General features: G+C 43.7%; 2 protein-coding genes across 11 annotated transcripts; one reads left to right on the top strand and one right to left on the bottom strand.

Annotated features, from left to right (window-relative positions):
* Window positions 1-828: 828 nt before the first annotated feature.
* On the bottom strand, window positions 829-3,397 carry HARBI1 (harbinger transposase derived 1). 2 transcript variants are annotated; one of them, XM_063158982.1, is made up of 3 exons: window positions 3,307-3,397; window positions 2,211-2,942; window positions 829-1,630 (listed from the first exon to the last, which is right to left on the bottom strand). In XM_063158982.1, the coding sequence occupies exons 1-3, from the start codon at window positions 3,344-3,346 to the stop codon at window positions 1,254-1,256; spliced, it is 1,149 nt and encodes a 382-aa protein (XP_063015052.1). In that variant the 5' UTR covers window positions 3,347-3,397; the 3' UTR covers window positions 829-1,253. The 2 variants fall into 2 exon arrangements, with proteins under 2 accessions (XP_063015052.1, XP_063015053.1); XM_063158983.1 differs by lacking the exon at window positions 3,307-3,397 and adding an exon at window positions 3,090-3,208.
* Window positions 3,398-3,816: 419 nt separating this feature from the next.
* Window positions 3,817-27,825, top strand: ATG13 (autophagy related 13). 9 transcript variants are annotated; one of them, XM_063158966.1, is made up of 18 exons: window positions 3,817-3,904; window positions 9,663-9,744; window positions 10,610-10,690; window positions 11,316-11,435; window positions 11,929-11,975; window positions 12,507-12,647; window positions 13,686-13,726; window positions 14,265-14,361; window positions 14,702-14,800; window positions 15,528-15,618; window positions 17,935-18,033; window positions 19,179-19,289; window positions 20,387-20,520; window positions 21,704-21,788; window positions 22,549-22,626; window positions 22,925-23,041; window positions 23,508-23,636; window positions 24,839-27,825. In XM_063158966.1, exons 2-18 carry the CDS (start codon window positions 9,676-9,678, stop codon window positions 24,914-24,916), a joined length of 1,617 nt encoding a protein of 538 aa, XP_063015036.1. In that variant the 5' UTR covers window positions 3,817-3,904; window positions 9,663-9,675; the 3' UTR covers window positions 24,917-27,825. The 9 variants fall into 9 exon arrangements, with proteins under 9 accessions (XP_063015036.1, XP_063015033.1, XP_063015038.1 ...); XM_063158963.1 differs by having other exon boundaries at window positions 3,820-3,904; window positions 21,704-21,821; XM_063158965.1 differs by lacking the exon at window positions 3,817-3,904 and adding an exon at window positions 4,110-4,679 and having other exon boundaries at window positions 21,704-21,821.

Below are 27,825 nucleotides of genomic sequence, written 5' to 3'. Positions count from 1 at the left end.
TACTGCCCCTGCAAACCTGGCAGAGTGTATCTAGCCCTGCATCTCCACCCTGCACTGCGAGCCTGTCCCGTACTCTTGTATTCATCAAATGTGGGGCATGATCCAGACTCGCTTCCTCTAAAAGGACACATCCACAATGCCAGGCAGTATCACTGCTACTTTAAGTAGTTACAGTTTTGTAGTTTTCTGCATTCCCTACCACTTTTGTTACATTTACTGCCCAGTAAACAATAAAATCTAAGAAACAAAATTTTCTTAGACTGCTGTCATGAGATCCTTGGAAACACATGTGCCTTTTAGAAAGAGAACATTTCCAGGAAACTGCCCAGCCTTGTGCCAGCAACAACTGTGTGCATCAGTCATCTTGTTCCACTGAAGAAGTAGATTGCCAGCAGTGCTAGAGCAGCCTCTCCACACTTCTGCTTTGATCTAAGAGGAGAACTTTTGCAATCAGTTCAATCTCTGTGACCCAGTCAGTCCTTGGTGTTTCTTTTACAGCAGCCACCAAGACAACCAGTTTCCTGCTGCAGGAGCAAACCAGCCTCACCTCCACTAGACCATTTCCTGATGTCTGTCAAGTACCCAACAGAGTCACCACAGCTTAACATCTTCTCCAGCCTGTTTGGGAAAGAAAGAATGTTCAATCCCTCTAGATATGTACAAGCACTAGTGTGTGCCCAGAAAAATGCCAGACCCCTCCCAGAACACAGCTGCCAGCTTTCAGAGAAATCACTGCAGTATGTGAGATGTGCAAAATGGCAAAATGGTGTTGAGCAAGAATTTATACCTGCAAACAAAAATACAAATGTTTGCTTTGCTGCTCATGAATTCATAGTAGAAAGGAGCTCATGTGGAAATTTAATTTGTGCAAAATACTGTTTAAAAAAATCAATCATAAGTGTTTTGAGTTACACAGTGGAATAGAATTGTTGCTTTGGAAAACAGTGCAAGTTTTACAAATTTTCCATCACTATAAAAGACAATTTCCATAATTTTCCCACCGTTGTCACATTAGTCGTTGTTCTCAAGTGAATGGGGTGCCTGTAAGCATCATGACAGCAAAAATGTCCCAATTCAACTGAATCTCTGGAGAGATTGAGAGCAGTTCGGAAATTTGCCTGAAATGAAGAGAGTATATTTCTTCTCATCTCACATCTGCTTAAGTCTTTACAGGCTTAAAGAAGAGGAAGGGGCATATTTGCTCCAGATAACTTCCCAGATGAACTGTTAAAAGCCTCCTCTCTGTCACAACATTAGCTAAAATGAGTAAGTAAAAGCTCCTGACGAACACGACAGGCTTCCGAGTCCACTGATTCCATTTGCTCGTATTCTTCCTCCGACTGCTCCATGTGTCCTGTGGCTGGTGCAGACCACACGTCCAGCCCATGCTGCAGGGAGATGTTATGAAGCACGCAGCAGGCCAGAATGATGTGGCTGGACTTCTCTGGAGAATACTGCAGGGTGCCTTTGGAGCCGTCGAGGCAGCGGAACCGCGAGCGGATGGTTCTGAAGGTGCGCTCGATGACGTTGTGAGTGGCAGAATGGGCCATGTTGTAGCGGTACTCCGCGGGCGTCTCGGGAATGTGCAGAGGGGTCATCAGCCACGTCCGGAGCAGGAAGGAGCTGTCACCTGTGAGCCGTGGAAAGGAGCGGGACAGGTTACACACCTACAGTTGGCCACACATTTCAGACTGACTTACTGGTACAGCAGATACAGAATAAGTTCTTCCTCTGGCGAAAAAAGAAGGCACGGAAGAGGTAACTCTGGTTTACAAACGTGACAAAGTAAAGGCATTCAGTTTTACAGAAGAAGATTTTCCACAGAAGGGTTTTAAGAGAATTAATCTACTGCATAAAACAGGGGGAAACAGTTGGACTAGGGCAGTACCTAGAATTAAAAATTGCTTAATTCAGCATGGAAAGGTGTAGAATACTGAAAGAAGGCTATTCACAGAATGAATGAGGATTAATACATACAATAATCAGACTGTAAAACAGATAGAAGCTAATGTTCTAAGCTTAGAACACTTAAACACAGAATAGAAGTTAATGTTCTAAGCTTCCAAGATAAGGGTAGTCCAAACTGAGTCATAAATCTCAAAGCAATTTGCAGGAAAGCACTTGAAAGTAAACATATCTCTCGTGCCCAGAGTAAGGAGACAATATATAATTGACTTTCTACTGAAAACAAGGATGAAAAGCTGACTTACCAAGTAGCCAGCCATCTTTATGTAGCTCAGTTTCAAACTGGCTTGTGAGGGCTGCCTGCTCTAACACCGTGCAGTCAGGCAGGCTGCCTGGCCAGTGCGTTTCAGCACTAAGGAGGACTCCTCTGGAATCACACACCATGAGGCAGTTCAGGGAATGGAGACCCTTTCGGTTCACATAGGACAGGTCCTCAGCATTTGGCGCTTTGATTGCCACGTGGGTGCAGTCAACCACCCCCAGCACTCCCGGCATTCCTGCCAGCGCATAAAAGTCATCCTTCAGGGTCTGTACAGTAGCTTCATCTTTAGGAAAGTGAATGAACTGTGAGGCTCTTTCCACCAGTGCCTCGGTTACATTGGCAACACAGCGGCTCATCGAGGCTTGGCTAATGCCCATAGCATCCCCCATGCGAGTCTGGAAGGAGCCAGAGGTATAGAAACCCAATGCAGCAAGGATTTGCGTCTCTGGACTGATGGCCCTGGATCGCTGTGTAGGGCGTGAGAGAGTGGCTCCCAGGAGATCCACCAGGTAGCAAATGAACTGTCGGGGAAAGCCGTACGTGGATACTAGATACTCATCCGTGACATCCTCCAGCTTGAAGCGATCCAAAGTCCTGTGTCCGCGGCCATAGAGCAAGAGGTCGCAGTCAAGAACCGCGATAGGTACGGCCATGGCTGAAGGCCAGGGGCGTCCCCTGGGGCTCCCCTCTAACAGGGCTTTCCCAGAGGCTTCACCTGCATAAAGCAAAAGAGGATACTCAGAACAGTTCTTACTGCTGAGCTTATCAGACTCCGTTACCATTTTCCTTTCAGTCATCATCCAGCAAACCTTTTAACTTTTTTTTTCTGATTTTAAATACAAGGGCAGCCAGGTGGACTCACCGCGGAGCCGACACCTCTGCGGGGCGCTGACAGGAATTTACCTCCCGCGGCGGAGAGGGAGCTGGAGCCGTCCCCAGTCACCCTCTCCGGGGCACGGCAGACACGAGCCGCGGGCAGCCTGGCGGGCGGTCTCGCAGCCCCGGCGGGCGCTGCCCTTGCCGGGCGCCCCAGACCCCACGGGCCGCGCGACCTCCGCCGGAGCCGTCCCAGCCCTTACCGGCCGCTCCCAGGCGGTCCCCGCCGGTCCGGCCCCACATTCGCCGCGACAGATTCGCCACAGGCAAGGGGCTACCGGCGGGAGGGGCACCGGGCGCTGCCCCGCTTTTCTAGGCCTGGAGACATCTTGCCTCCCCGGACTGTGGGCTCAGCGCGCCGCGGGCGGGCGGGGAGCGGCGGCCGGCTGCGTGCCGAAAGTGCCGCTGCGGGCACTCAGGCACCTCCCTTCTTCCCTCCCTTCCTCCTTCCTTCCTTCCCCCCCCCGCCCGCAGCGGATGAAAACAAACAGCGGCGATGGCGACGGTGATGACGGCGGCGCGGCGCAGCCCGCGGCTCTGAGGGCAGCGGCAGCCCCGGCCCGGCCCCCGCCGCCGGCCGCGCATCCCCGCCGGCGCTGACACTCGCGGCGAGACCTCCGGGCCGGGAACGAGGAGGAGAAGGGGCGCCGGCCGGAGCCCCGGAGCGGCTTCGGGGCTTGGAGGCGGCGGTCGCGGCCCCGGGGCCGCGGGGCTCTCCCCGTGCCAGGTCGGGGCGCGGCGGCGGAGCGGGCCCCGCACGGGATGAGCCGCCGCGCCGCCAGCACTGCCGGCCCCGCGCAGGTACCGCGGCCCCCGCGGGGCAGGGCTGGAGCTCCGCGAGCCTGCGGGAGGCCCTTCCAGGGGAGGGGGCTGTGATGCGCGTCTTAAACCTTTGGCTGCGGCTTCGCGTCTCCGTTTTACTTCGCTTCGCTGCTCGCGGGGTTCGGTTCCCGACAGCCGCGTGTCGGCTGCGATTCGTTTTCCTAACGAGTGGTGGCTGTCAGTGGAGCCTGGGAAAGATGTGGCCCGCTGTAATCTCAGCAGGTGGTCATTTCAAATCAAAATGCTTCACAGCCTGTTGGGAACAGTGGGATCTGAGACCGCACTCTCCATTTTATGGTCTCGTATAGTCTTCCTGTGAGGCGCGAGTTTGTGATGTGCTGGGAAAGAGAAGGGGTTTACAGGTGGTCGTATCTTTCTTTCCTGTGGGAGGTGTGGCTCTCAGGGCACAGTCAGAGTCGTTCCCGTGGATTCAGTGGGAGCAGAGACATCTTCCATGTCAGTGAATAGGTAGAAAAGGGACTCTTTGAACTAAGCCTACAAACTGCCAACTTACAAATCCCAAAAGTGATATGACTAGGCACATACCAAGGGGGAAAAACATGGCAAATTACTGCCTTAGCTGAAAATTAGTTGGCTGTCTAAATAAAGTTTAGAGCATCTCCAAATTATTGCAGGAGTGGCCTGACCTGGAGGACCCTTCCTTCTTGTGGCAAGAAATAAGTCTTTCAGATGAGCCAGGCTGTCTGTAGATGTCCAGAAGGATCATACAGGATCACTTTATTTTGCTTATATGGTATTGTATAATCTTAACATTTCTGAACATGGGTTCAAACAATAGTTGAGTGGTGGTGATTGTGTTGGTGATTATAGTGCAGAGTATGTAGAAGCAGATTCTGGTTTAGTCTGTATACTTTGGCTTGACAAACAAACTGAGAGGATGGACCTTTGGACTGATACCATTTTTAGACCTTAGGGAAGTACAGAATGTAACTGCTGGTCAACAGGAATTACTTAATTTTTTTTCTAAGTCAGTGGAGCTGGCTGTGCTGGCTTTAGGTAAGGTATTTACTAAGCTGCGGAGTTATTGGTTAAAAAGTGAATCTGTTTCCTGATCAGGAGGAAAAATTACCTCTTTATCAGTCAAGACTTGAGCATATAGTGACCTACAGAGCCTTTGATCGCATCAGAATGTTTATATTATGTGGAACAGTTTTTCTGCTATTGAATTTATTCTATTCTGCTATAGAATTTAATATTTTCTTTTAAAAAAATCCACAAACTTTAAAGAATGAGAATGTCACACCTTCACACTTAGAACTGTTTGCTACTTCTCCCTAGGTTTCTGACTAATCTACTAAGAAGGCAAAATGGAGATTAATTTTAAGTAATTGTAGGATACTGGAGTTTGACTTGCAGGCTCAGTCTTGAAACAGAGCACTGTGTTTATGAAGATCTTTATATAGTCACTTATTAGTGTGCTCAAAATACCTGCTTGCAGTGAAGCTTCTTGTTCATTGAAGGGAGGACCTGTTCTAGGAGCTCTTAAAAGCTTCAAAAACTTCCATGTACTTCTTGTTTACTGCATGATTCAACGAGGCTTTTCTGGGCTTCTCATAGGGCATTCTTGCAGATTGAATTTGGTCCTGTATTAAAAAAGAAGTTCTGGACGAGTGGTATGGGCAAGGAGTGCAGTCTGTGGCGCACAGTCCAGTAACTGGGAACGAAGATCTGGGATGAGAGCTGTCCACAGCCCTCTCCTTACAGCTACGCCCACTCTGGTTTCTTCCCTCTTGTCTTTTCAGTTTCACTCTGGCATAAGAACCATGAGTAATTATTTTGTGTTGATGAAGGTCTGGTTGAAAAGAAAGCAAGATAACTTTAAGTTGTAGCAGCCATGGCTCAGAAATATAGGAGTTGATGGAACAGCCTCTATATGCTTTCCCCAGCAGCCATAATAATGCCTGGTGTGTGTCAGGTGCTTCTGCTCCTTTCCTGTTTCTGTAGGTGTCAGAGAGATGCACTGGCTCAATTCCCGTGCATGGAACACGTATGTAATTCCGGTGATCCGCGGTGTTGCCGTGCAGCTGCAGTGTGCCGGGTTACAGGTGCCTGCCGCCAGCGGGGCTGCTCTCGGCTGGGAGCAGGGCTGGGAGCTCGGGGCAGGTTTGGGAGCAGGGCTGGGAGCTCGGAGCAGGGCTGGGAGCAGGGCTGGGAGCTCGGAGCAGGGCTGGGAGCAGGGCTGGGAGCTCGGAGCAGGGCTGGGAGCTCGGAGCACGGAGCAGGGCTGGGAGCTCGGAGCAGGGCTGGGAGCTCGGAGCAGGGCTGGGAGCTCGGAGCAGGGCTGGGAGCTCGGAGCAGGGCTGGGAGCTCGGAGCAGGGCTCGGAGCTCGGAGCAGGGCTGGGAGCTCGGAGCAGGGCTGGGAGCTCGGAGCAGGGCTCGGAGCTCGGAGCAGGGCTCGGAGCAGGGCTCGGAGCACGGCGTGCGTGTCGCTGTAGTTCCTGTCGGCTCTGCCGAGGCATTAAGGGGAGGGCTCTTGCAGTTCCTTGCATCACGCGAACAGCGCCATCACCTTATGCTGATGTGTCCTTCTCAGAGAAGGAGGGTATAAATAGCAGTAGAGTGTATAAGGCACAACAGTTAGATGTTAAGCTGTTGGATAAAATCTGTCTCAACCTTGGGAGAAGGAATAAGGATTTAGTCAAGAGAGCCACATGAGGCAGTTCTCCTTTGTTGTTTCTGGTCTTTCTGTTCAAGTAAAGTGAAGACAAAGGCATATAAATAAAGGCAACAGTATAAAAACGGGTGTTGAAGGAAGTGGAGACAAAGCAAAAAGCCATATGGAAAAGATGCTTGTTGCATCACGTGCTAGTGAATGTATCAGTTTACTTAAGGGATTACCTGGTTGAGGGGAGATCAATCATCTGTATTTTTCTAACCTAGACCAAAAGTTATTGCCCTCTAGTTGTTATTCAGTGTAAAATGAGCCTGTGTTATCCTTGAGTTAAGCATAGGCCTGTGCAGTAGCACTTAACAAAGAGCCGTGCTGGCATTGCAACCTACTGGATGTGAGAAGTTGATTGAGTTTGGTGGGACTCAGTTTAAAGAATTTCCCTCCTCTTCAGGTCAGCTGTGGCAGCTAACCTGAAAGTACCAAAGAATTTTTGTAAAAAACAAGTTTGCTGTAATTCTAGCTCCATCTTAACTCTTACCAAGACTGATTCTAAAGGTGAATACTGTTCTAAGCTTTAGAAGGTCTCAGGCAATCACCAGAGACCCTCCTACAAAAATGAGATTATGGCTGTCAGATAAGAGCCTTTAGACATTTCAGGAGCTGAGTTCCAAAGTCCCAGTTTTCCCATGAAATTATTTATTCCTTTCCAGGAAACCTTGCGTGATACTTTCTGCTCTACTTTGGACTCTGGTGGGTTAACTGTTGCTGGCATTTGGAGCTTGAGAGGTTACAGTATGAATCTCCAAATGTTTGATGAATGTTACAGGTAGTTTCAGATCTTCCAGGAAGAATCCCAGTTCTGCTGCAGCAGGGCAGAGCCATGAGGCTCTCATTTTTATGAATCCTCTGGTGGTTGTTTCTCTCCTCTAGAGATATTTGGGTCATCACAACAAATTCCTGTACTGCACATGGAGCCATGCTGATGGTCATCTTTGTTTCCTTTCCTAACAGACCAGCGAGCCTAACACCTTCCATTAGTTCCCAAGTATCTTGAAATAGTTGATACCAGAAGTTTTTTCCAGCCTCAAAAGGCAAATGTGGGTGTTCTATTTGACGGCTCTCCCACCATATCGGCATATATAATTCCTTGCATCTTTCTGCAGGGGTCACATATCACTTTTCACATTAAAAGGCAGTATGATTTTTTTTTTTTTAGTATTTAAATGTCAGCATTCTCTTTGCTGAGGAAAACATATTTTTGATGGGGTATTTTGTTGCCTATATCAGCCAGGTTTGTCAAAGATCTCAGATCCCCTCAGCCCCTACAGTGCTGTATTAAGTCAAAATAATAATAACAGGTTGTTCTTGCCTGGGGTTTTGTTTGCTTGCTTGTTTGGGGGGATTTGTGGTTTTTTTGTAGTGGTACCTGTCTGTACTAAAGGGTTGAGTTTTTTTAATTTTGAGTACTATATCAAACACTTTAAATGCTGCCTTTTTTTGCACCCCCCACAGTGGAAAGGGTCTTTAATCTGTCTAGTGGAGGTAAATGCAGGGAAAGAAGGGATAACAGTTTCAATAACAAGGTTAAAATACCCAAAGGATAATTTGAAAATGCATCTGATGTTGAATCACTTGTGTTGCTAGTTTTCAAATTATAATTTGTAATGAGAACAGTACAGCTTAAGGAGATGTGGTATGAATGTAGCCTAGGAACTTTCAAATATTCTGTAAGTCCAGCTTTCTTTTTATAGAGTCATTCAGAAAGCAGCACTGTTCTCTATAAAAATGCTCTGTAAATTGCAGTACTCTTATCTTGCAGCCCTTTTTGATTGATGCTCCTGAAGCATTGGGCTTTACTGTCATTAATGTGATATTTTAAACAGAAGTACTGCATGTGTATGGTCACGAAAGATTCTCTATTTTCTGTGTGAACAGGGCTGTTGGCCCCTTTGCCCTGCAAGCTTCCATTTGCATAAACAGCATACCTTGCAGTAAGTTCAGTCTTTGCCTGATGACTGGGCACTGAATAACGTTGTGCACAGCAGCTGCTCGTGCCCCTGACCTCAGCTGGCCGGCATTCCTGCGAGGAGCAGCGCGTTCCGTAAATACAAACACGGCATGGCTGACAAGCTGCCTCAGGCTGATCAGCTGTGCCAGACCTGCAGCGGGGCTAAGAGGGAATTCATGCTTTGAAGGCTTCCAAGCAAAAGCTACAGTGAGTGCTGCTAATGAAGGCGTTCCTCCCCAGTGGTCTCTATATGATTATTAACTTATATGTAAAGAAACTGAGAGACAGAAGAATTGTGATTTATCCCAGGCCATGTGACATGATGGTGACAAAAATAGGATTAGTGCCTTGCCCTGCCCTGCTTCAGATGCTGTGCAAGTTCATTGTGTTCCTAGAAACAATTGTATTTTGAAAAACAAGGCAGTGTCAATGTGAAAGCTAAGTATGTATTATCAGAGCTTTCAAGAGAAGTGAACAGATGATTTTGGTCTATTTCTTGACAAAAATTTGTCTTTTCAGTTGGTTGTAGATAAATTTTGTAGCTGTATAATTTTACTTCAAGTACGATTTATTGAAAGTAAATAAGCAGCATAGCCTGTTCCAGCAATGGTTTATTATATAGATTTCTGCTGAAATACTATTCTAAGAATTTCAAGCTCAAGATAACAATTTGGCTTGGTTTTGACCAGTGCTGATAGCTGAAGATACATTATTTCTGAAGCAGAGACCTCCATGTCTGATGGTTAACTTGGCATAGAATGCAGTCATTGTGGTGTTGGGGTGTTCTGGTTTTTTTGTTTGTTTTGCTTTTTTAAATTAAGCTAACAAAATTGAAGAACTCGTACTGAGTTTTAATTGTGAGCATTCTTTGTTTTTTTTTAAATTTTTTGATCTTTGCACTGACCAGATAAACTATCAATATGCATTTACACCGCACACTCACATCCCAAAGTTTTTAGCGTGTTTGGATTTTGACAGGTAGAGCACTTTGGTATTTATAATTTCTTTTGAGATGGCCTCTAATGGCAAAAATATTTTGAAATCTAAACAGAAAGCTTGAAGAAGACTTCATTCCCAGACCTGTGCTATATTTCAGATTGCCATATGCAATGGACACTGATCTCAGTTCCCAGGACAGGAAGGACCTGGACAAGTTCATCAAATTTTTTGCTTTAAAGGTAATTTTTCTTCTTTGGACAAATGCCTCTTCTTCCTTGTTTAAAAAATGCCACAAAACAAATGATGTACTTGGTGTGGCTAGAGTAACAAGATTGAGGTTTGGGTTTGTTGTTTGTTTTGTTTTGTTTTGTTTTGCTGAAGAACACAGCAAGAAGAGCTGATGTCAAATTTAAGAGATTCCTGAGAACAACTAGAAAAACATATTTTCCCCTTTCTTCTACCCTCAAATCCTCTTCCATCCTCCAGAAACATCCTGCTTTAGAATCAGCTGTAGGCACTTCACACCTCTGTCAGCTTTGGGTTTCTAGCAGCATGTCTAACCACCAGCTTTTAGGTAGTTTATCTGCTGGACTCCACTCTTTCAGCCTATCTAAATTTTTATATTGCATCCAAAAACAATAATACCAGAATGTTCTTTTGAATGATGTTGATATGTAATTATAAAATTTGGCCTCACTTCATACACAGGTGCAAGTAGATAATCTGACAATGGCTTTGGTCTAAATGTACAGACTCATTTGTCTTTAGTTTAGTTGTCATGGCCTGGGATATTTTTGTAAATTTTTCTGAATTTTCTATTGAAAACTGCAAATCCTGATTGCAAAATTGACTTTGTCTCTTAGTGTTGTTACAGAGAAAGGTCAGCCTAAAATGATTTTTCTTCTGAAATACATTTGCCTATTACATGTAATAACTTAAAGTTATTAGAACTGAAGAACAGAGTAGCAAACTCTACTTCTCTACGTCCTGGTCAGCCCTTTCATCTTTTTCACTCGCAGCTTGTGTAGCTCAGGCTCTGAACTGAGGCTCAGAGCTGGTGCTGAGCCCAGAATATTACTAAGTATCCTTTTATTTCTGTTCCAGACAGTACAAGTAATTGTCCAGGCCCGACTTGGAGAGAAAATCTGTACCCGCTCATCATCCTCCCCAACAGGTTCTGACTGGGTAAGGTCTTATTTTTAAAGCCACTCCATAACTCTGTGTGTGTGCTGAGAACACCATGTGATTATTACAGTCTTGTGCAGACAATAATAATTATTCACAGAGTAGGTACTATATGTAGTTATGTTGGTGATGCTGCAGGGGGTTGGTGGTTGTTCACATGCAGCAAATCACTCTGGACTCTTACAGGCTGATGAGGAGAAAGAGAAATAATGCCTCTCAGCAGCTCCTGTCAGCTAAGGCACATTTCCAAGATCTGCTTGGGGGTGGGGTGATGAGTTCTTATCTGTCAGAAGTTTGCTACTCTGCAATTCAGGACATTTTAGTATTTGGTGTTATTAAAATTGAAAAGACTCAGGATACTCTGTGGATGAAGATAGGACTGAAGCGAGGGAAAAGGAGTATATTTTTTATAGCAGGAATAAGAAAAACATTTGAATTAGCAGCCAAGGGGAATCTTTGTAAATATGAAAAGCTTGAACCCAGCTGGGAATTTTCTGTTTCATAAATATTTCAGTGGACACTGACCTAGTATGTTATATATGGGTCTGTGAGCCTGTCTGAAATGTACCATCACACAGTTTTTCAAAGAAATAAAAAAAATGGAACCATCTCTTTGATTCTGCAGTTCAATTTGGCAATCAAAGATATACCAGAGGTTACTCATGAAGCAAAGAAAGCCCTGGCAGGACAGCTGCCTGCTGTTGGACGGTCTATGTGCGTGGAGATTTCTCTCAAAACCTCAGAGGTGAGAACTGAGTCAAAACAGATGCCCCTTTTTTTGTTTGTGGGGTTTTCTGCCTGAATCTTAAGCCAACTATGAGAGCTTCTGCCCTTTAATCCAAGACAATGTGAGAATATCTAAATTTTATTAAGTTAGGTGATATGCTAATGAAATGAAATTTATTGTTTAACAGAAGCAATTCACTGCAAAAATCTGAGGCCAAACACACAAAAGACACAGCAGAAAAATGTAAATTTTTAAAGAAAATTAAATTCTTAAATTTTAAGAAACTACTTTCTTAGCCCATGAAGAACTTAGGCATTCTGAAGAAGGTATTCCCTCAGTTGATACAATTGTGCAGGGACACTTCCAGTGCACCTTTTTCTATTGCATCACAAGAAAGTGGGAGCCAGGAGACAAACTATTGAGAGGTGTGGCCATTTCTGATCACTGATGAGATTTGAACAGGTCTGTATTCTGAAATGAGTCTTTGTTTGCCATCTTTTCTCTGATCCAGGGGGACTCCATGGAGCTGGAAATTTGGTGTCTGGAAATGAATGAAAAGTAAGTGCATTCTTTGTGTTTGTAGTTCTTAGCTGATGCAGTGGGCACATGTGGTTAATCCATGAGCACATACTGGCTGTGTGGCCAGGGGCACTCCAGAGGGAACCCTTCTCTTTGTCTAGAGCAGCAGTCAATCTCTTTAAACACCAGTGTCAAGAATGAAAACTAGTAATTTAATTCCTTCTTCATTCTTCCATTACAACTAGTAGGTTTCCTCAGATACAAGAATTCATAGTCTCAGTAATGACAAGTGTTTTTCATATTGAAAAGGTGTCTCTGTTTAGTAGGGGGCTGCATGGCATTTTTCAGCAATTTCTTCTACAGCAGGTGACTAGGTTGAAGCAGGATGCTTAGCTGGTTGGTCAGTACAGGTAGCCACACTGGGGCTTTATTTATCATTTTGGCAATAAAATTAAACAACTGGCCCAGAGTAATTTGTATTTTAAATAAAATAATCAAAAGCAATTGCAAACCAAAACCAAACAAAAGCAGCTTAGTTGTGGACTAATTTTTTTCCTTTGTGTTCTCTAGGTGTGACAAAGAAATCAAAGTTTCATACACTGTATACAACAGGCTGTCTCTATTGCTGAAGTCTTTGCTTGCTATAACCAGAGTAACTCCAGCCTACAGACTCTCTAGGAAACAAGGCCATGAATATGTAATATTGTACAGGTAAAGCAAAACTTTCCCATTTGAAATGCAAACAGAAGAGACTAGACTTGCACAGTGTAGCTGCAAATGTAGTTAAAAAGGGATGAGCAATAATAAAATCAAATTATTTTTATAGAAGTACTACTGATCAGTGACAGAAGATAACTTTGGTCTGTGTATCACCTTTACTTGAGCCATTGACAGAAAAGCTAAGCATAGGCTGTGAAGTGTTTGCCTGCCACGTTAGGAAGAGTAAAAAAATTCTACAAATGCAATCCCTTAAATTGCTTATTAGCATCCAGTTGTTTGGTGTCTGGCTTTTGTTTGATAAATGGCTCTCTACATTGCACATAACTGCAATATGTACTTTTGCAGCATAGATTCAGACTCTCCTGTTACTCCATTGTAAAGATGCATCCTCAATTCCACATCCTGTAGTTTTTGCAGTTTACTCATCCAAATACTGGGTTCAACTCTGTTTAGCCTGTGAGTCTGACTGGTTTGTAGTTCATAGTTGTCTTCCAAACTGTTTTTGGCTCTGAGAAAAGTCTTTGACATGTTTTCATAGCTAATTTACATGATTGTAAATTTCAGGCTTGTTATCATTTGCACAGCTGAAAACTCAAATTCCAGCCATTTTCACTTTTTTGCCTTCATTGCTGACTTGGCATGTACTTAAGAGCAACTCTTACAGCACAGTTAACCTCTTATGTTGTGTGATGAGCATCAGCTTTTAGACTCAGACCTATCTGTGAAGTTTGTATCACATCACATTTTTGCTCTAAACTGTAGACTTAACCACAGAGGCTTAAAAAAATTAAAGAGAAATTCCTGATTGGACTACCATTTTCTCTTTCTCCTTCATTTTACATGACCTGTTCTTGTGGAGCAGCTGTAAGGTTTTTTGAGATGGGCATTCCAGCCATTTATTTTGAGGTTTTTTTTTTCCTGAAGAGTAGTTCCAGCCTTCCAACTCCCCAAATTAAGTAAGAAATAAGGATATTTATAGCATTATGTCCCAACTGGATCTAACAGCTTTTCTTTTTCCTTTTCCTTCAGGATATATTTTGGTGAAGTCCAGCTGAGTGGCTTGGGAGAAGGTAAGATTAGACAACACACAAACAAGAGCAGAACTGTGTTTCATTCTGACTGCCTTTTGGTTACTATTGCCAAGTGTCATAGGGAAAATTAGTCTGAGGCTTACATATGCTTTTTGTCTGGCTCTGCCAGTGCAGCCTTGTGTCACAAGGGGACAAGTACAATGGTGGTACTTGGACAAAGTCTCGGGTCACTGCCATTTTGACTCTAGTGATACAGAACTGAAATAAGGATACGGACTTGTGTTGATAAGGGGCAGGACTGGTAAAGGAAATCATGATCTACTAAGGAACAAGAAGCACTTCAGAACAATATTTTAGACCAAGAAGCCAGGAAGCAACATCAGAAGTCTTGCAAGTGAAGCTTACCAGCAAGGCAACCTAGTGGTGCTGTTTTGTTATGGGTTCTACGTGTGTTTTTGGGGTTCACATTGCAAGAGATAATGGTAACACTACTTAAATAAGATAATGCAAACTCAGAATAAAAAAGTGTGGCACATAAATAATCAGTGAAACTGAGAACTATTCCTTAACTTTACAGGTTTCCAGACAGTCCGTGTTGGGACAGTGGGTACCCCAGTGGGCACCATCACTTTGTCTTGTGCCTACAGAATCAACCTTGCTTTCATGTCAACCAGGTGAGAAAATGTGATCATGCCAGAAACTGTTTTACAATAATTACTGTTAAACCCCTCATGTTCTGAGCCCCCGAATCTTTCCCTTCTGCTTATCCCTTCCTGCTGAGATTCTCTTTCATGAAGAATGCTCTCTCTTGCTTAAGCTTGCAGCAAGGGGAGTATTTGGGTAGCCCTGAGCCAGGCTCTAGAACTTCAAATTGTTGATGCATGCCTGGAGTCACAGGACTAAATTGTAAAGATAGTCTGATCCCAATAGACAGAAGGGTTTTCTGTGAGGGCACCATGAATTGGGAAGAGTAGAGAGAAAAAGCCAGTAACACCATTGCTTGTTGCCTTGCAGGCAGTTTGAGAGGACCCCTCCTATCATGGGGATTATAATTGATCACTTTGTGGACCGTCCCTATCCCAGCTCTTCACCCATGCATCCCTGCAATTACAGGTGAGGAAATACTGAATTGAAGTCATGGGCCATGGTAAAGGCATCTATTATGCCCAAATACAGAGCCTTTTCCACTCTTTGTTGACAGCATGGGAAGGGACACTGGAGAATTAGTGTCAGTCAATTGGCACAGTTAAACATGTGATGAAGGGTGACATTTTTCTCCTCACATCGAGATGGCTGAGTGCAGCAAGCCCCAGTATTTTCCCAAATTCTTCACAGAAGCACTTGGACACAAAGGATGTTTAATCTTGGCTGCCTTCAGGAATTTGAAAGCGTAATGGTTAATCCTGATGCAGAACTACATGTCTACATGCATCCCTGGATATTTCCACTGGGGGAAGATCAGTTTAATTTCTCTTTGGAGATGAGAGGTTTGCCTTCTCTAAAATGAATGTGAGGGCATTCAGGTTTGGACCAGTGGTGTTGTTTGACAATGGTTGTGTAAACACCAAGGCCAGCAGCACTAGCTTGTGTAAGAAAAGCACTAGTTAGATACACCTGTTATTTTACATGGGGTAGAAGACAAACATCTGAGGAAAACTCATGTTTTCCCACTTTGTTTTCCTCAGATCTGGTAAGCAGATGAGAGCCCTTCATAATTCTCCTTTCAACTACACCCAAATACTCTCAACCTCCCTGCAGTGTTTGTCCCACTGTGTTTTACTATTTGTTTGTTTTAAGGAATATTTCTGGTTAGAAAACTTGTTTTTTCTTGCTGCTTTAGAGCTGGTGAGGACAATGGTGCAGTATACCCCTCAGTAGAAGATTCCCAAGAAGTGTGTACCACATCTTTTTCCACCTCTCCTCCATCTCAGGTAAGAGAAACCAGGCTCTTTTTACTTCTGGATAGAACAATTGCTGTAAGAATAGTTTGCATGTTCCTACATCAGCTGTTGTGCAAACAGAAATCCTCCTGCTGCTAATTAAAATTTAATGTGTGGGTTATTTATGTCATTACACTCTTGAGTAAAATCTATTGAAATTAGATACTAATTTCAACAAAATTCCAAAGGCCTAGAAAGACTGAATTACTGAGGATTAAAAGAGCCTATTTCTGTAGCTGGGTTGAGCTGTGCTTGAAGAGGACAGCAGTGTGCTTACACATTTACATATTTGCATACCAGTACTGCAAGAGGAGGAATTCAAGACATTGATGCCAGGCAGCTTAAGTAGGAGTAAGAGACTGACATAGAGAGACACTGAAATAGCAGGAAAATGCTAGAGAAAGACAGAAAAAAGACAAAAGCTGTATTTATAGGGCCATTAAAATTTGTTGGGGCAGCAGGAATAAGTATTGGCAAAAAAAAATTGCCCATGCAAATTGCATTTAAGTTTCAATTTTAAAATAAATAGCTAATGGTTTCCTTTTGAGTATAAAACCCCAGAAACTCCCAAGTTCTTTTACTGTCTTACATATGTGATTCCACAGTTCTGTATTTTGAAGAGTTGCAGTTGTCTATTGCTTTAAATATTCAGGATTGCCCTGCCTTGTTGTCCAACCAAGCAGATGGCTCTACTGACCTTTAAAGACAATCCAAAGACTCTAAATCTCTTTCACTGTCAATGTGAAACATAGAATGAAGTATAATTGGAATGCTGTTCCAAACGGAATGAAGTTGCTAGGGGTCTTTCTGCTGCTTCAGAGGAATTAATATGCCTGGTTTAGCAGAATGTATTGTCCTGTATGAACAAGCTAGAAATGAGCTTCTCTTAGGAAGCATTTCTGTGCCAAAGTGATTTCAGGTGACCAGGCATCAGGCAATGTTGAACTAATTAGTCAGTACTCACGGTAAGTCTGATGGAATAGAGCTTTTCTTATTCTGCAATACACAGTTCAGGAAATTAGTTTGTGGCTGAGTTGTGTCCTAAAGTGGGGTAAATAAAGATTTCATGAGGAAATTTCCACTGGCTTGCTCGTGCCAATGTTACTTAACAGTAGTAGTGTATGTAACTACATTGAAGTTGACATTTCCGCAGGGGTCATGAAGCTTTACTGTCACTGAGGGGGGAAAAGCTTGATGAAACCACTTGAACCTTGAGGATTCACATAAAGTATGAGCCTACATTCTTGCTTTTTCTGTGGCTCATAGTTGCTATATGTAAAGCAACTGCCAGTCTTTGTTACCATGGTTAGAATTGTAAGGCTGCCTTGGCTGAGTGGACTTTAATTTAAAAGGGAAAGAAGTAGTTATTTTTTTCTCCAGCTTTCTACATGTCCTGTGCAGGTTAATGACTGGGAAAATACTAGGAACTGTGTGATTTTGTAGGCAAATTGTATGAATCTCTGCCTGCCTTCTTGGTAAAAGTGAGGCCTGACCTGTGTGATACAAGGAAATAGTTGTCACCTTCTTTGTGAGCTTGTATGTCTGCATATGTGTGTTGTGAAGCAGCCCAAAATTCAGGAGAGTCTGGCCATGGGTAATATTCAGAAATGAAGCTGAAGCTTTCCTCAAAATGAAAACCATTGCTAGGAAAGTGACTGTGGGAGGAGGTATGGGACTGAACCAGGTTTGGTTTGCCCTTTGTGCATTAGCACCCTGTGTGAGACTGTACTCTGGAGTTTTGCTCCTGTTGATGGAGTTCCCACTTCACATCAGTGTGTTTGAATTGCACTGTAGTCTGGGTCACCTTCATTCTCAGGGTGCAGCACAGACCTGCCAAAATAGGATCCCTCAGAAAGCTGGAGGATAGAAAGTATGGATGGATGGATGGATGGATGGAGAGTGCTGAAATACAAGTAATTTGTAAATTAAAAAAAAAAAAAAGTACTTTTTCTGGTATCTGCTCAGCTTTCTAGCTAATTCGCTGGTACCGATTATAATTAACTGTGGAACAGAGTCTCTGGCAGTTACTTTCTGTCAGGGTTTACTGGAGTCTAAAATATTACCTGTGTTCAGTGGTTCACTCAGATTGAAAAACAGTCAATTCTTTACAAAATGAATGTGCTTCTGGCAATTCTGAGATTTCTGCTCTCTGTGTAGGTGTGGCTGCTGCAGCCAAAACCTCTTCACTAGCATTCAGTTCATCCAACTCTTCATAATTCCTCTCTGAAGTCCTTCTCTCTCTCTTTCTCTCTCCCCCCTCATTCTCTCTTTTCCTTGTTTCCTCTGTTTGTCTGTGTCTATGCACAGTGTGTTTTTACTGTCACAAAGGCACATTTTCAGACCCCTCCTCCTGTGGTGACGGACACCTTGAAGGTCCCAGTGATGGGGCTGGCCTTTTCACATCAAGTGAGTTGTCAATAGCATATGCTGTACATGGTCAGAATACAAGTTATATCAGGACAAAATGAATACAGGAAAATACAAATTTGACAATGTGAAGTGTTTGTTGTGCATGGGAAGGACTGGTGAACCCATAATGAGCCAGACACTTTACTGAGACTGGCATCTTAAATGCCTTTGCAGATGAAGGTCTCCTAAAGACAGGACAGGCACCCCTAAAAACACAACAGCTGTCAAGGATTGTTAGTGAAAGACACTAGGAAGGCACAATTCTGACTGTTTTCTGTTGAGAGCCAGTGTCCCTAGAACCTGTATAGTCATTAGAGCTCCACTCAGCTCAACTAGCCTCATGTGAATCAAAGTGCTGTTCCTCATTTTGATCCCTGTAAAGAACATCAGCTTTGGAGCTGCTGGAGCTCACACTGAGCTCTGGAAGTAACACTCCTCTTGAGGTCAGGCAAGTCTAAAAAGGAAAGTTGTATCTAACCTGACTGGGTAGATTTCTGCCTGGGATGTATAAGGAATTTCTCCTGGGTTTCACTGCTTCCAACACTTAATTCCTAAAGCAATCTCACAAGGGTTAGCTCCCCAGTTCTCTTTACCTGGCACATTTATGGGACCATGTATTCTTTCACTGAACAGGTGACCTATTTGAACAGGCCTGGAAGATAAGCTGTTTTAATTTTGCAATGGAAGTAGGTTCAAAAAGTTGATAATGAAGTTGTTTTGGGATTAAAAAATATTAAATATTATCTCTTCAGTAAGTTCACGATGGCATTCATGTAACCCACTACTCCAGTATTTGAAGGAGGCCTGTAGAGCAGAGCTTCCCTGAGACTGGATGTCAGCCATACCTTGCACAGCCTCCTCCTACATGTGTAGGAAGCCAATCTTGTTTTCCTGTCAAGGCTCAGACTTAGTCCCCTGGACTACTGTCAAGTAGTCCTCATAGCAGTAAGAATTTTTTAGAACAATAACCTACATTATTGATTCCAGTGAAAATCTAGCATCCTTCTGCCAGCCTGAAATGCTGTGCCTCTGACTTTTCCTGTTCCTTCTTCAGTGACTGGTGATTATTCAGGCTGTGGGGCATTCCCCTTCCCTTTCCTCTCTCCTCTCCCTTTGCCCTTGTTTTTTCTCTTCTTCCTTAGCTTTCCAGCTCACGTCTTTCCTATCAGCCTGCTGCCCTGGCAGTTGGATCAGCTGACATGGGGTATCCTGTACTCTTTGCTGGTGGTTTGAATGCTGCACACCCTCACCAGGTACTTGTAGAGAGTAGAACCAGCGTGGCTGGTATTGCAACTATTTGTGTCACTTGTACACCTGAGAGAGACATTGAAACTAGTGCTTGCATTGGTGTCCTGTCTGTCAGGGATGGAAAGAATAGAAAGTAAACACAGAGAAAGCACAACTTCCACAGGAGTTGGGAATCGGCTCCTCAGCATCCCTGACTTTACTGGGGTATGGGGTCATGTGGAAAAACTATGCCAAGAGAGCAGGCACCAGACCTGTTTGCCTGCACCAGCTTGTCACTGATGCCAAACTTTGCCTGTCTTACAGAGCTGCTGCCCCTGTAGCTGTCCAAGCACAGTTCTGTAGGTTAGGCATAGGATACACTGGCAGTTCATATTGACATACTTACATTGGTGCATCAGAAAAATAAGTCAAGTTGACAGAAGTCTTTTTCTGCTTGTGATATTGATGTTGCACCAGTTTTGCTGACACAAATGTTAATAAAATAAAATAATTTCAGTTGGAGTGGTCTTACAGTCAGCATCTAATCCAACATCCAATTCAGGGCTGGCCAAGTTAAAGCCTTGTATTAAGGCAATTGTCCAAATGCCTCTTAAAACTGGCAGCTTGGGGCATGGACCATCTCTCTAGGAAGAGAACACTGTTCCAGTTTATGACCACCCTCTCTCCAAATGTCCAGCCTCCCCTGGTGCAGCTTCAAACCACTCCCATGCATCTTATCACTGCATCCCAGGGAGAAGAGAGCAGCACCTCCCTCTCCACTTTCCCTTCTCTTGAAGGTGTAGGAGCCATGGGCTTGTAGCAAGGGGATGTAAGGTTTTTTCCCTCCATTCCTTCCCATGAAGCCGAGGACTTATGGCCAGAGAACTCTGCAGTGTAAAACAGGCCTGAAGTGGACAGTAGAGTAGAAAGGGAGTAAAAAGTGAGTTTGTATTGTGATAATACACTCCTACATGACATCTCTCTGAGGCTTACAGGGGCTAGAGCCCAATCATATGCCAAAACCCCCACAACTTATGCCCAGTATAATGGAAATCTACTCTTTATTACACTGTGGTTTTGGTTTGATTTTGAGATTTCTTGACTGTTTCTTTCTATATCTCAGCTGATTGGTCCAGGCAAAGAAGGGGGAGTTCCCCCAGTTCCTAGCCAGCCAGCACATGGCACTCAAGCTGACCAAGAGAGGATGTGCACCCCACTGGAGGGAGTCCATTACTCAGCAGCTACTCCTTCTAGCAGGTGGGTGGGTTTTAGATGATCCACTACTTCTACTAACCCACTTATAAGCCTATTAGGATAAAACTTTTTGTCTCCCCTTTTTATTTATTGTTTGTAGCATAACTATTGTCTTTTCATTCCTCAAATCAACTTGCAGATTTCTCTGATTGGGGCTTTTTCAGCCTTACTCCAAACAATGATCTTGCCCATCTATTTAAACCTATGCAATATTCTTCTTCTATGTAGTATATCTTCTTCTATATCAACTTTATTATTGATTTTATAATTTTTTCAATCTTTCTGCTGCTTTTGCTGATTGTAAAACAAGATGCAGTAAGTTCAAAAATGAGTCTTAAATTCTCTAGACTTAATGTGCATTGTTACCAAAGCCAGTTGTAGTTACCATAAATCTGTTCACCATTTTAGTAAGAAACTTTAGGCAGAAAGTTATTTAAAAGGAAACAATGCAACCTCAAACTGTCCTAAATCAACTCCCTCACATCTAATTAAATCCTTCTGGTAATATTTATTTCTTGAGAAATCTCTCTTGGGGTCACATAGTTGTGAGTCACAGAGCTTTTGCTCTGGGAAAACCAAAACTCACTTTCCGGGGTATACTTGAATGGTAATCCTCTTCAGTCCTTTCTAGGTAATCCTCTTTCCATGGGACAAAACTTTTTTTTTTTGTTGTTGTTTTAAAGTTCTAAATACCTGTGGTAGGAAAAACCACAAAACAATAGGTCATGGAAGTAATATAGCTAATAGCTATGGAGTGAATTAATCATACCGGGAGTGGCTGTTGTCATGTACCAGATCTGCTGCATTTGTGAACTGAGTGACAGATATAATGGGAGATCTCTCACCTCCTGAGAGATCTGTGAGTACCGTGTTACTGAAAAATAGTAGTAATGAACCTGTGGACACACACAAGTTAAAAGCTCATCTCCCAGAAGAAAAGCCTATTTCAGCAACTTTATATTCAACTAAATAGTTTTTGTCCATCTTTAAACAAAAACCTGATTGCACAAGTGTCCACTTTCCTTTTGTGCTCCTGACTGAGGAGGAAGGTATGGTACAACAACAGATTTCTGTTGTCCTTCTTCCAATACTAGGAGTAAACCAAGAAAAATGAAGGAGTCTCATAAAAAACCTTATTTATCTACCCTGTGTCAGAAGGCACTAATTATGTATTTTCCTCCCCCAGTGAGGATACAGAAACAGTATCCAACAGCAGTGAAGGAAAGTGTGGCTCCCCACATGACCTTTTGGAGACCATCTTTATCCGGAAGGTGGGAGCTTTTGTCAACAAACCCATTAACCAGGTAACAGGCAGTAGATCTTCTCAGAGAGCACCATAATACCTTTCTTTTCCCATCTGTTCATACATAGAGGAGCAAAAAGCACCCCAATGCCAGGGCAACATCAGAGACTCACAGAGTGCATATTTCTGCCTGCTGCATTTCCCTACGTTGGCCAAGGTGTATTTTGTTTTTCATAAAATCCTTTTGGGATGTGACAGCCATTGACCTCGCTCCACTTTGCCAGCACCCTATTTGAGAATAGAAGACTTGATGAACTCCACTTGGATCTCACAATGATCTGCAAATACCACAGATCCATAAACTAGGAAAGCTGATAGCAAGCCTCCCTTCCTTGAAGGAACATGCAGTAGACCAGTTCATCACTAGAAGCAAGCATTTAAGTTCAGCTAGGGCAGCTTAGAGATTTGCTTGGTTCCTAGGGCTGCAGTTGTAGGCCTTTTGGATGAAGGAATGAGAATTGTTTCAATTTGTAGCAGTTCATTAATCCTTGCCTATATTATACAAGATATGTATAGAAGCAATCCCATCTCAAGATATGTATCTGCATTAGGTCAACAGAGTATCATCTTTGGATTTCATGCCTTTTAAATGAGGTTGTCAGCCTCCTGCCTAACTGCTGACGTGATTTTGGGCTGTTTTCAGCTGGCCTGACAAAGACATTCAGTATTTTTTTTGTGCCCGGTAAGCAGAGCATCTTAGTGAAATTCTGTTTGCTAAATCTCCTCAGGTGACCATGGCCAACTTAGACATTCCTTTTGCCATGTTTGCTCCCAAGAATGTTGAGCTGGAAGATAACGACCCCATGGTAAGACTCTTCCAGAGGTATATGTGCCTTCTCAGCATCCCTTATGCAAACATCCATGCTATTCTCTGCCTTGAATACACTTTGGTTTTGGACAAAATAACTATTCAGATTTGTTTGCTTTCAAGAAGTCTCCTGTGTTGAATCTTGGGCTCTGTAGACATGCAAATAACAGCACGTGTTTGCTGCCCCTGCTCTAGTTAATGTTAATTGTTCAACCTCCTAACTGCCCCCACATTGCCAAAGCACACACAGACGTGACTGTAAGATCAGTACTCACCATCTTTGATTTCTTGGGCAGGTCAATCCTCCTGAATCCCCAGAAACGGAATCTCCTCTACACGGCAGCTTACACTCAGAGGGCTCCAGTGGCAGCAGCACAGGGAACACCCACGATGACTTTGTTATGGTCGACTTTGTAAGTGCCCCCATCAGAGCTCTTAAACTGCACCCTAGGTGGGCTTCACGTGCTGGTGTGATGGCAAATGATGTCAGAGTATTTTCAGTGGGAGTGGTAAAGACACATCATTCACAGTACCACACTCTAGAGTGTGACAGTCCCAGAACTGCCAAGGACACTGGTACCAGGCATCAACAGCTACAGATTAAATACCATTTCAGTTCTCTGCTAACATCTGGGCTTGGCATCCTCTCTCTTAGCATCTAGAGGAGCTAGATTCCAAAGATATGTTCTCTTCCAACTGCTCAAGTGCTATTGTGATATCAAGTGATATTGGCTGTTCTTCAGTTATTTCATATGCATTATTGCAGCAACAGTTATAATGCCAAGATGTTTACTGATAGCAGGTAACAACTTTACCTGAGATTGTAACAAAAGGGAAGCCAGTATCTCTGGGAATTAACAGCAGTGTCTTTGATTGTAGAAACCAGCATTTTCAAAAGATGACATTCTTCCAATGGACCTGGGGACATTTTACCGTGAATTTCAGAACCCCCCTCAACTCAGCAGCCTCTCCATTGACATTGGAGCACAGTCCATGGCAGAGGATTTGGTATGGAATCCTGAAATTTCTGTTTGTGGAAACCATATGTACTTTATAATGCTCTCCCTATTCCTTGTTTGAAAAAAGTATCTTCATAGAATTGTAGAATAGTTTGGGTTGGAAGGAACCAAGGTCATCTAGTCCAGCCCCCCTGCAATGAGCAGGGATATGTTCAACTAAATCAGGTTGCTCAGCCCCATCTAACCTGGCCATGTTTATTTCCATGGATGGGGCATCCACCACTTCTCTGGGCAGCCTGTTACAATTTTTCACCAGCTTCATAAAAAAATTCTCTCTTAGCTAGTGTGAATCTAATCTCTTTCAATTTAAAATCATTGTCCCTTGTCCTATCACAACAGCCCCTGCTAAAAAGTCTGTTCCCATTATTCTTAAATGTCTCCTTTTAGTACTGAAAAGCCAAAATAAGGTCTCCTCAGAGCATTCTCATCTTCAGGCTGAATCACTCCAAGTCCTCAGCCTTATCTTAACAGGAGAGGTGCTCCGGCCCTCTGATCATTTTTGTGGCCCTCCTCTGGACCCACTCTAACAGGCCCCATGTCTTTCCTATACTTTTCAGAAGATGGAGTTTTTTTCCCTATATTTTTCAGAAGGGAGTCCATCACTAATATTTTCCAAATAAATGCAGATTTGTTTCTGGTACACCTGAGTCTCTGAAACCAGTGTGTCTAGAAGCTGAAGGCTGCTGCAGCATGCTTGGTCACTGAAACTCCCCAAACTAATCCTGCCTCTGGGTGTCTCACTTGGTGGCAAACCAGGCCTGACTTGGCAGCCTGAGCAGAGTTGGAGTTATGATGTGGCTGGTGAGTCACATCTGGATGAGCGCTCTCTTAGGCTCTCTGGCATTGTGCCATACTGTGGAGAAAAATGAAAACCAGAGAGCAGAAAGTGACTTGATGAAGGCAATGATTCGAGTGGGTTATTGTGCTGCAGCTGGTGGGGATTGCACAAGGTGAGGCCTCAGTGCACCTCCAGTTCCTGCAGAACAAACAGGCTCTGGGCAGAGTGCCCTGCTCAGGGTCACTTCCTGGATGCTGCCAGAGGGCTCCTGCTTTTGTGCACGTAGAAAGGTGAGCCCAGAGCATTGGTGAGGGATTGCATGACTGAGAAACAGATTTTTTTCCTAGTGTGTTTAAAATTTCCTTCTGTCTGCTGTGAATGAACCCTGATCTGCATTTTTCCTTACCTTCCAGGACTCGTTACCAGAGAAGCTGGCAGTCCATGAGAAAAATGTCAAAGAATTTGATGCTTTTGTGGAAACCTTGCAGTGAAGCTGTTTCCCAGTTCTGCTGCAGCAATTCTTCCTCCCCAAGGCATCCTGGAGATGACATCGACAGATATCTCTATTGCCCCTGCTCTGCCTTTTGTTCACATTGACTAGTTCCCTCCATCAAGTGAGCTTTCTTTTCTCTCTTCAATGACAGATACAGCTCAGCTGCTGATTCTCCTCAACTTTTCCACCACATAGTTCTGGACTGCTTTTCCTGCTCACAGTCAGTTTTAAGACTTCAGTAGGGACACGGGAAGTCAAACCTCAGTGTATGGAAACTTACTTTCTCTTCAGTCTGTGTTCTGTATGGAGGGGCGTTGTGGAAAGTTGCCATATGCTTCCTCCAAGGGTCCTATGGTGTAAGTTTCCTAGGTAGAGCTTCTTGCTAACAGACTTTTTCCTGCAGTCTCTGATCCTGTTAGAGCATAGAAAGCTTTGGCTTATTTCCAGGGTCTGTGAGTTCAGCAAATTCAACTGTTTGAAGTCCATTCCACAGAACTGGGCATTTCATCCTGACTTCAGAGTGCGTGCTTGGAGCACAGGGAGAGACGTCAGCATTGGGACCTGCATAATCCAAGTTACCTTTGTTTTCCTGCTTCTAAGGAATTGGGTCTCTACACTGTGCAAGACCCTCTGTTAGGTGGCTGATAAGCAGGAGTGAAACTGCAGGAATGCTTTCCACATTTCCTTCCCGAGTGCACGGACACTCGGCCATGCTGAGTTTAACAGTGTTGACTGTTGGCAAGCCTGCACGTAGCAGCTGTGATGATGCTGAATTCATAGTCTCTGCTTTTGAAACATAACTGTAAATACTAGGAATCCTATTTCTTTAGGGTTATGTAACTAGGAGTCTTAGTCCAAGATTTTTTCCTCTAATCCTTGCAAACCTTCCTGCTTTATGGTTAATAGATGATCTTAAGAATTAAAAAATATTTATTGCTTTTAAAGAAACCTATATTTAAAAGATGTTCTGTTTTCATGTTATAGTGCGGGTCATTCTGTCCTGATCACTGCAGAGAGCAAGTGTGCCATGGAACCCTAGCCAGTGAGGCTAGTCTCTCTTTGCAAGAAAATATCAAAGATATTTATTTTCTAAGACAAACTTAATTAATATTATACTCTGTTTGGGGGACTGTGTGTCCATTACATCCAGCCAGGGCTCACTGATAAAATGAAATGCACACGTCAGTGGAATGGAGTGGCAGGGATTTGGTAAAAAGCTGTTTTCTGATAGGCATGGATGAATTTGTAGTGTTCTTTGGCCATTCAGAAAGCAGCTTCTTTAAAGAAGCACACTTTTTTGGGAAGCTTATGGTACTTTTTAATCAGCTGGCTTTTGAGTAGCTGAAATTTTATTTTTGTAATAATCCAGCCACTGACAGTGTGACTGGCTGGAATTGCTCTGTGGGTGATTTGGCTGTTGCATGTCTTCTGCCTCATGCAAGGATGGGAGGAGAAACAGTGACACTAAACAGAAACTTGGATAAGGTGGGGTTTCTTGTGGTTCTCTCTCTTCCTGCCCCATGTAACTGGAGTGTGTAACTGCAAGACCCCTTACTGTCCAAAACCACTTTTTTTCCCCCTAGTTTCTTTTAAGTGGAGTTGTGTTGCTTGAGGACTGAGAAACCATCTTCATTTCCTCAGAGTGGCTGAGTAACCAGCCTTCTAGTTGGTGCAATGTGGCAGCTTCAGCTTAGCTGCATTCTTCATTGGAAGAGATTGCCTGCAGCTGATGAGGGAACCCCAGCTCCACTCTGGGACACTATTTCTGTGTCACTGCTGGAGCAAGGAGCCAAATTCACAGCAGCTTACTTTAAGGCCAGAGCAAAGTGATGCTTTGAAGTTTACGAGAATTTTTATTGAGAGATGTGTTTGGTGGGAGGCCTTGTAAGTTCTAAAACTCCAGGTAAGAGCTTCATTGAAGGAAAATTACCCACCAGAACCTTTTTATTTTACTCAACTGATTCAACTTCTTAGCAACCTCACATGGAAATTGCTTTGTCCATGCAAAGATGCAGAAACATTTAAGAAAGGTTCCAAGATGAAACAGTTTGTAACAGGACTTCAGTTACACAGGCTGTAACAAATACTTGTTACCCATCCAAAAGCCACCTTGTTTCACAAGTGGGAAGGGTCACAGAAGGGTGCAGAACAAGGAAATAATGGATCAACTGCCTCTCACCTGTGCTCAGGAAGTTGGTCTGCCACTTTGTAGGAAGTAGTTTGTAGACAGGTGGTTGTGAACTTTAGTCTCTGAAGTGATACAATCTGGGCTGCAGAGCAGCAGACAGGAGGCAAAGGGCTGGTTCACACCATATGAATAGAGAATAGTTGAGGTTAAAGTTCATCTAGCCAGCCCTCCTGCTGTGCTCTTCTGCTGACAAGCTGTGGAGCTGGCAGGGAGCACTGCCATTCTTGTTAACCCACCCAGGAGGTCAGGGCTTGTACTTGTGCTCCTTTATTGTGGGAGTTCCTAACATGGCTACAGCTCTCACATCTCATAAGGCAAAATGGCACTGTGGCACATTTCCTCCTCTTCAAAAGGCTGGAAAATTGCCTATATAAGTGTTGAGCTGGATGGCCACAGCAATAAGAGAGCCTCCAGGGCTGAGTTACCTGCCTCTTCTCTGGACAGTCTTCAGTTTTAACACATGGCTGCTACATCTAGGCCCTGAGTTCCCTGACCACTGCACAAATGCTCTGCTGCTGTGGCCTGCCACAGATTGTATTATGAAGGCTGTTTATTTCAGCAGCTCTCTGCTCTGCTGAATATTAAGGACAGTATCTATGTAGCTGCTGATTTACAGATACTTTGGGTGGAGGGGAAGGTTCCTCAAGTGTATTATTTTGGAAAGTCTCCAGTGTACTTCAAGTATTCAAAGAATTTCCAATAAAACTTTTGTGTAAGCA

Source organism: Melospiza melodia, chromosome 6 (assembly GCF_035770615.1).
Source record: "Melospiza melodia melodia isolate bMelMel2 chromosome 6, bMelMel2.pri, whole genome shotgun sequence".
In the NCBI taxonomy this organism is placed as follows: Eukaryota; Metazoa; Chordata; class Aves; order Passeriformes; family Passerellidae; genus Melospiza; species Melospiza melodia.
Note: the sequence above shows the minus strand (reverse complement) of the source record. Positions and strands in the feature narration are given on the sequence as shown.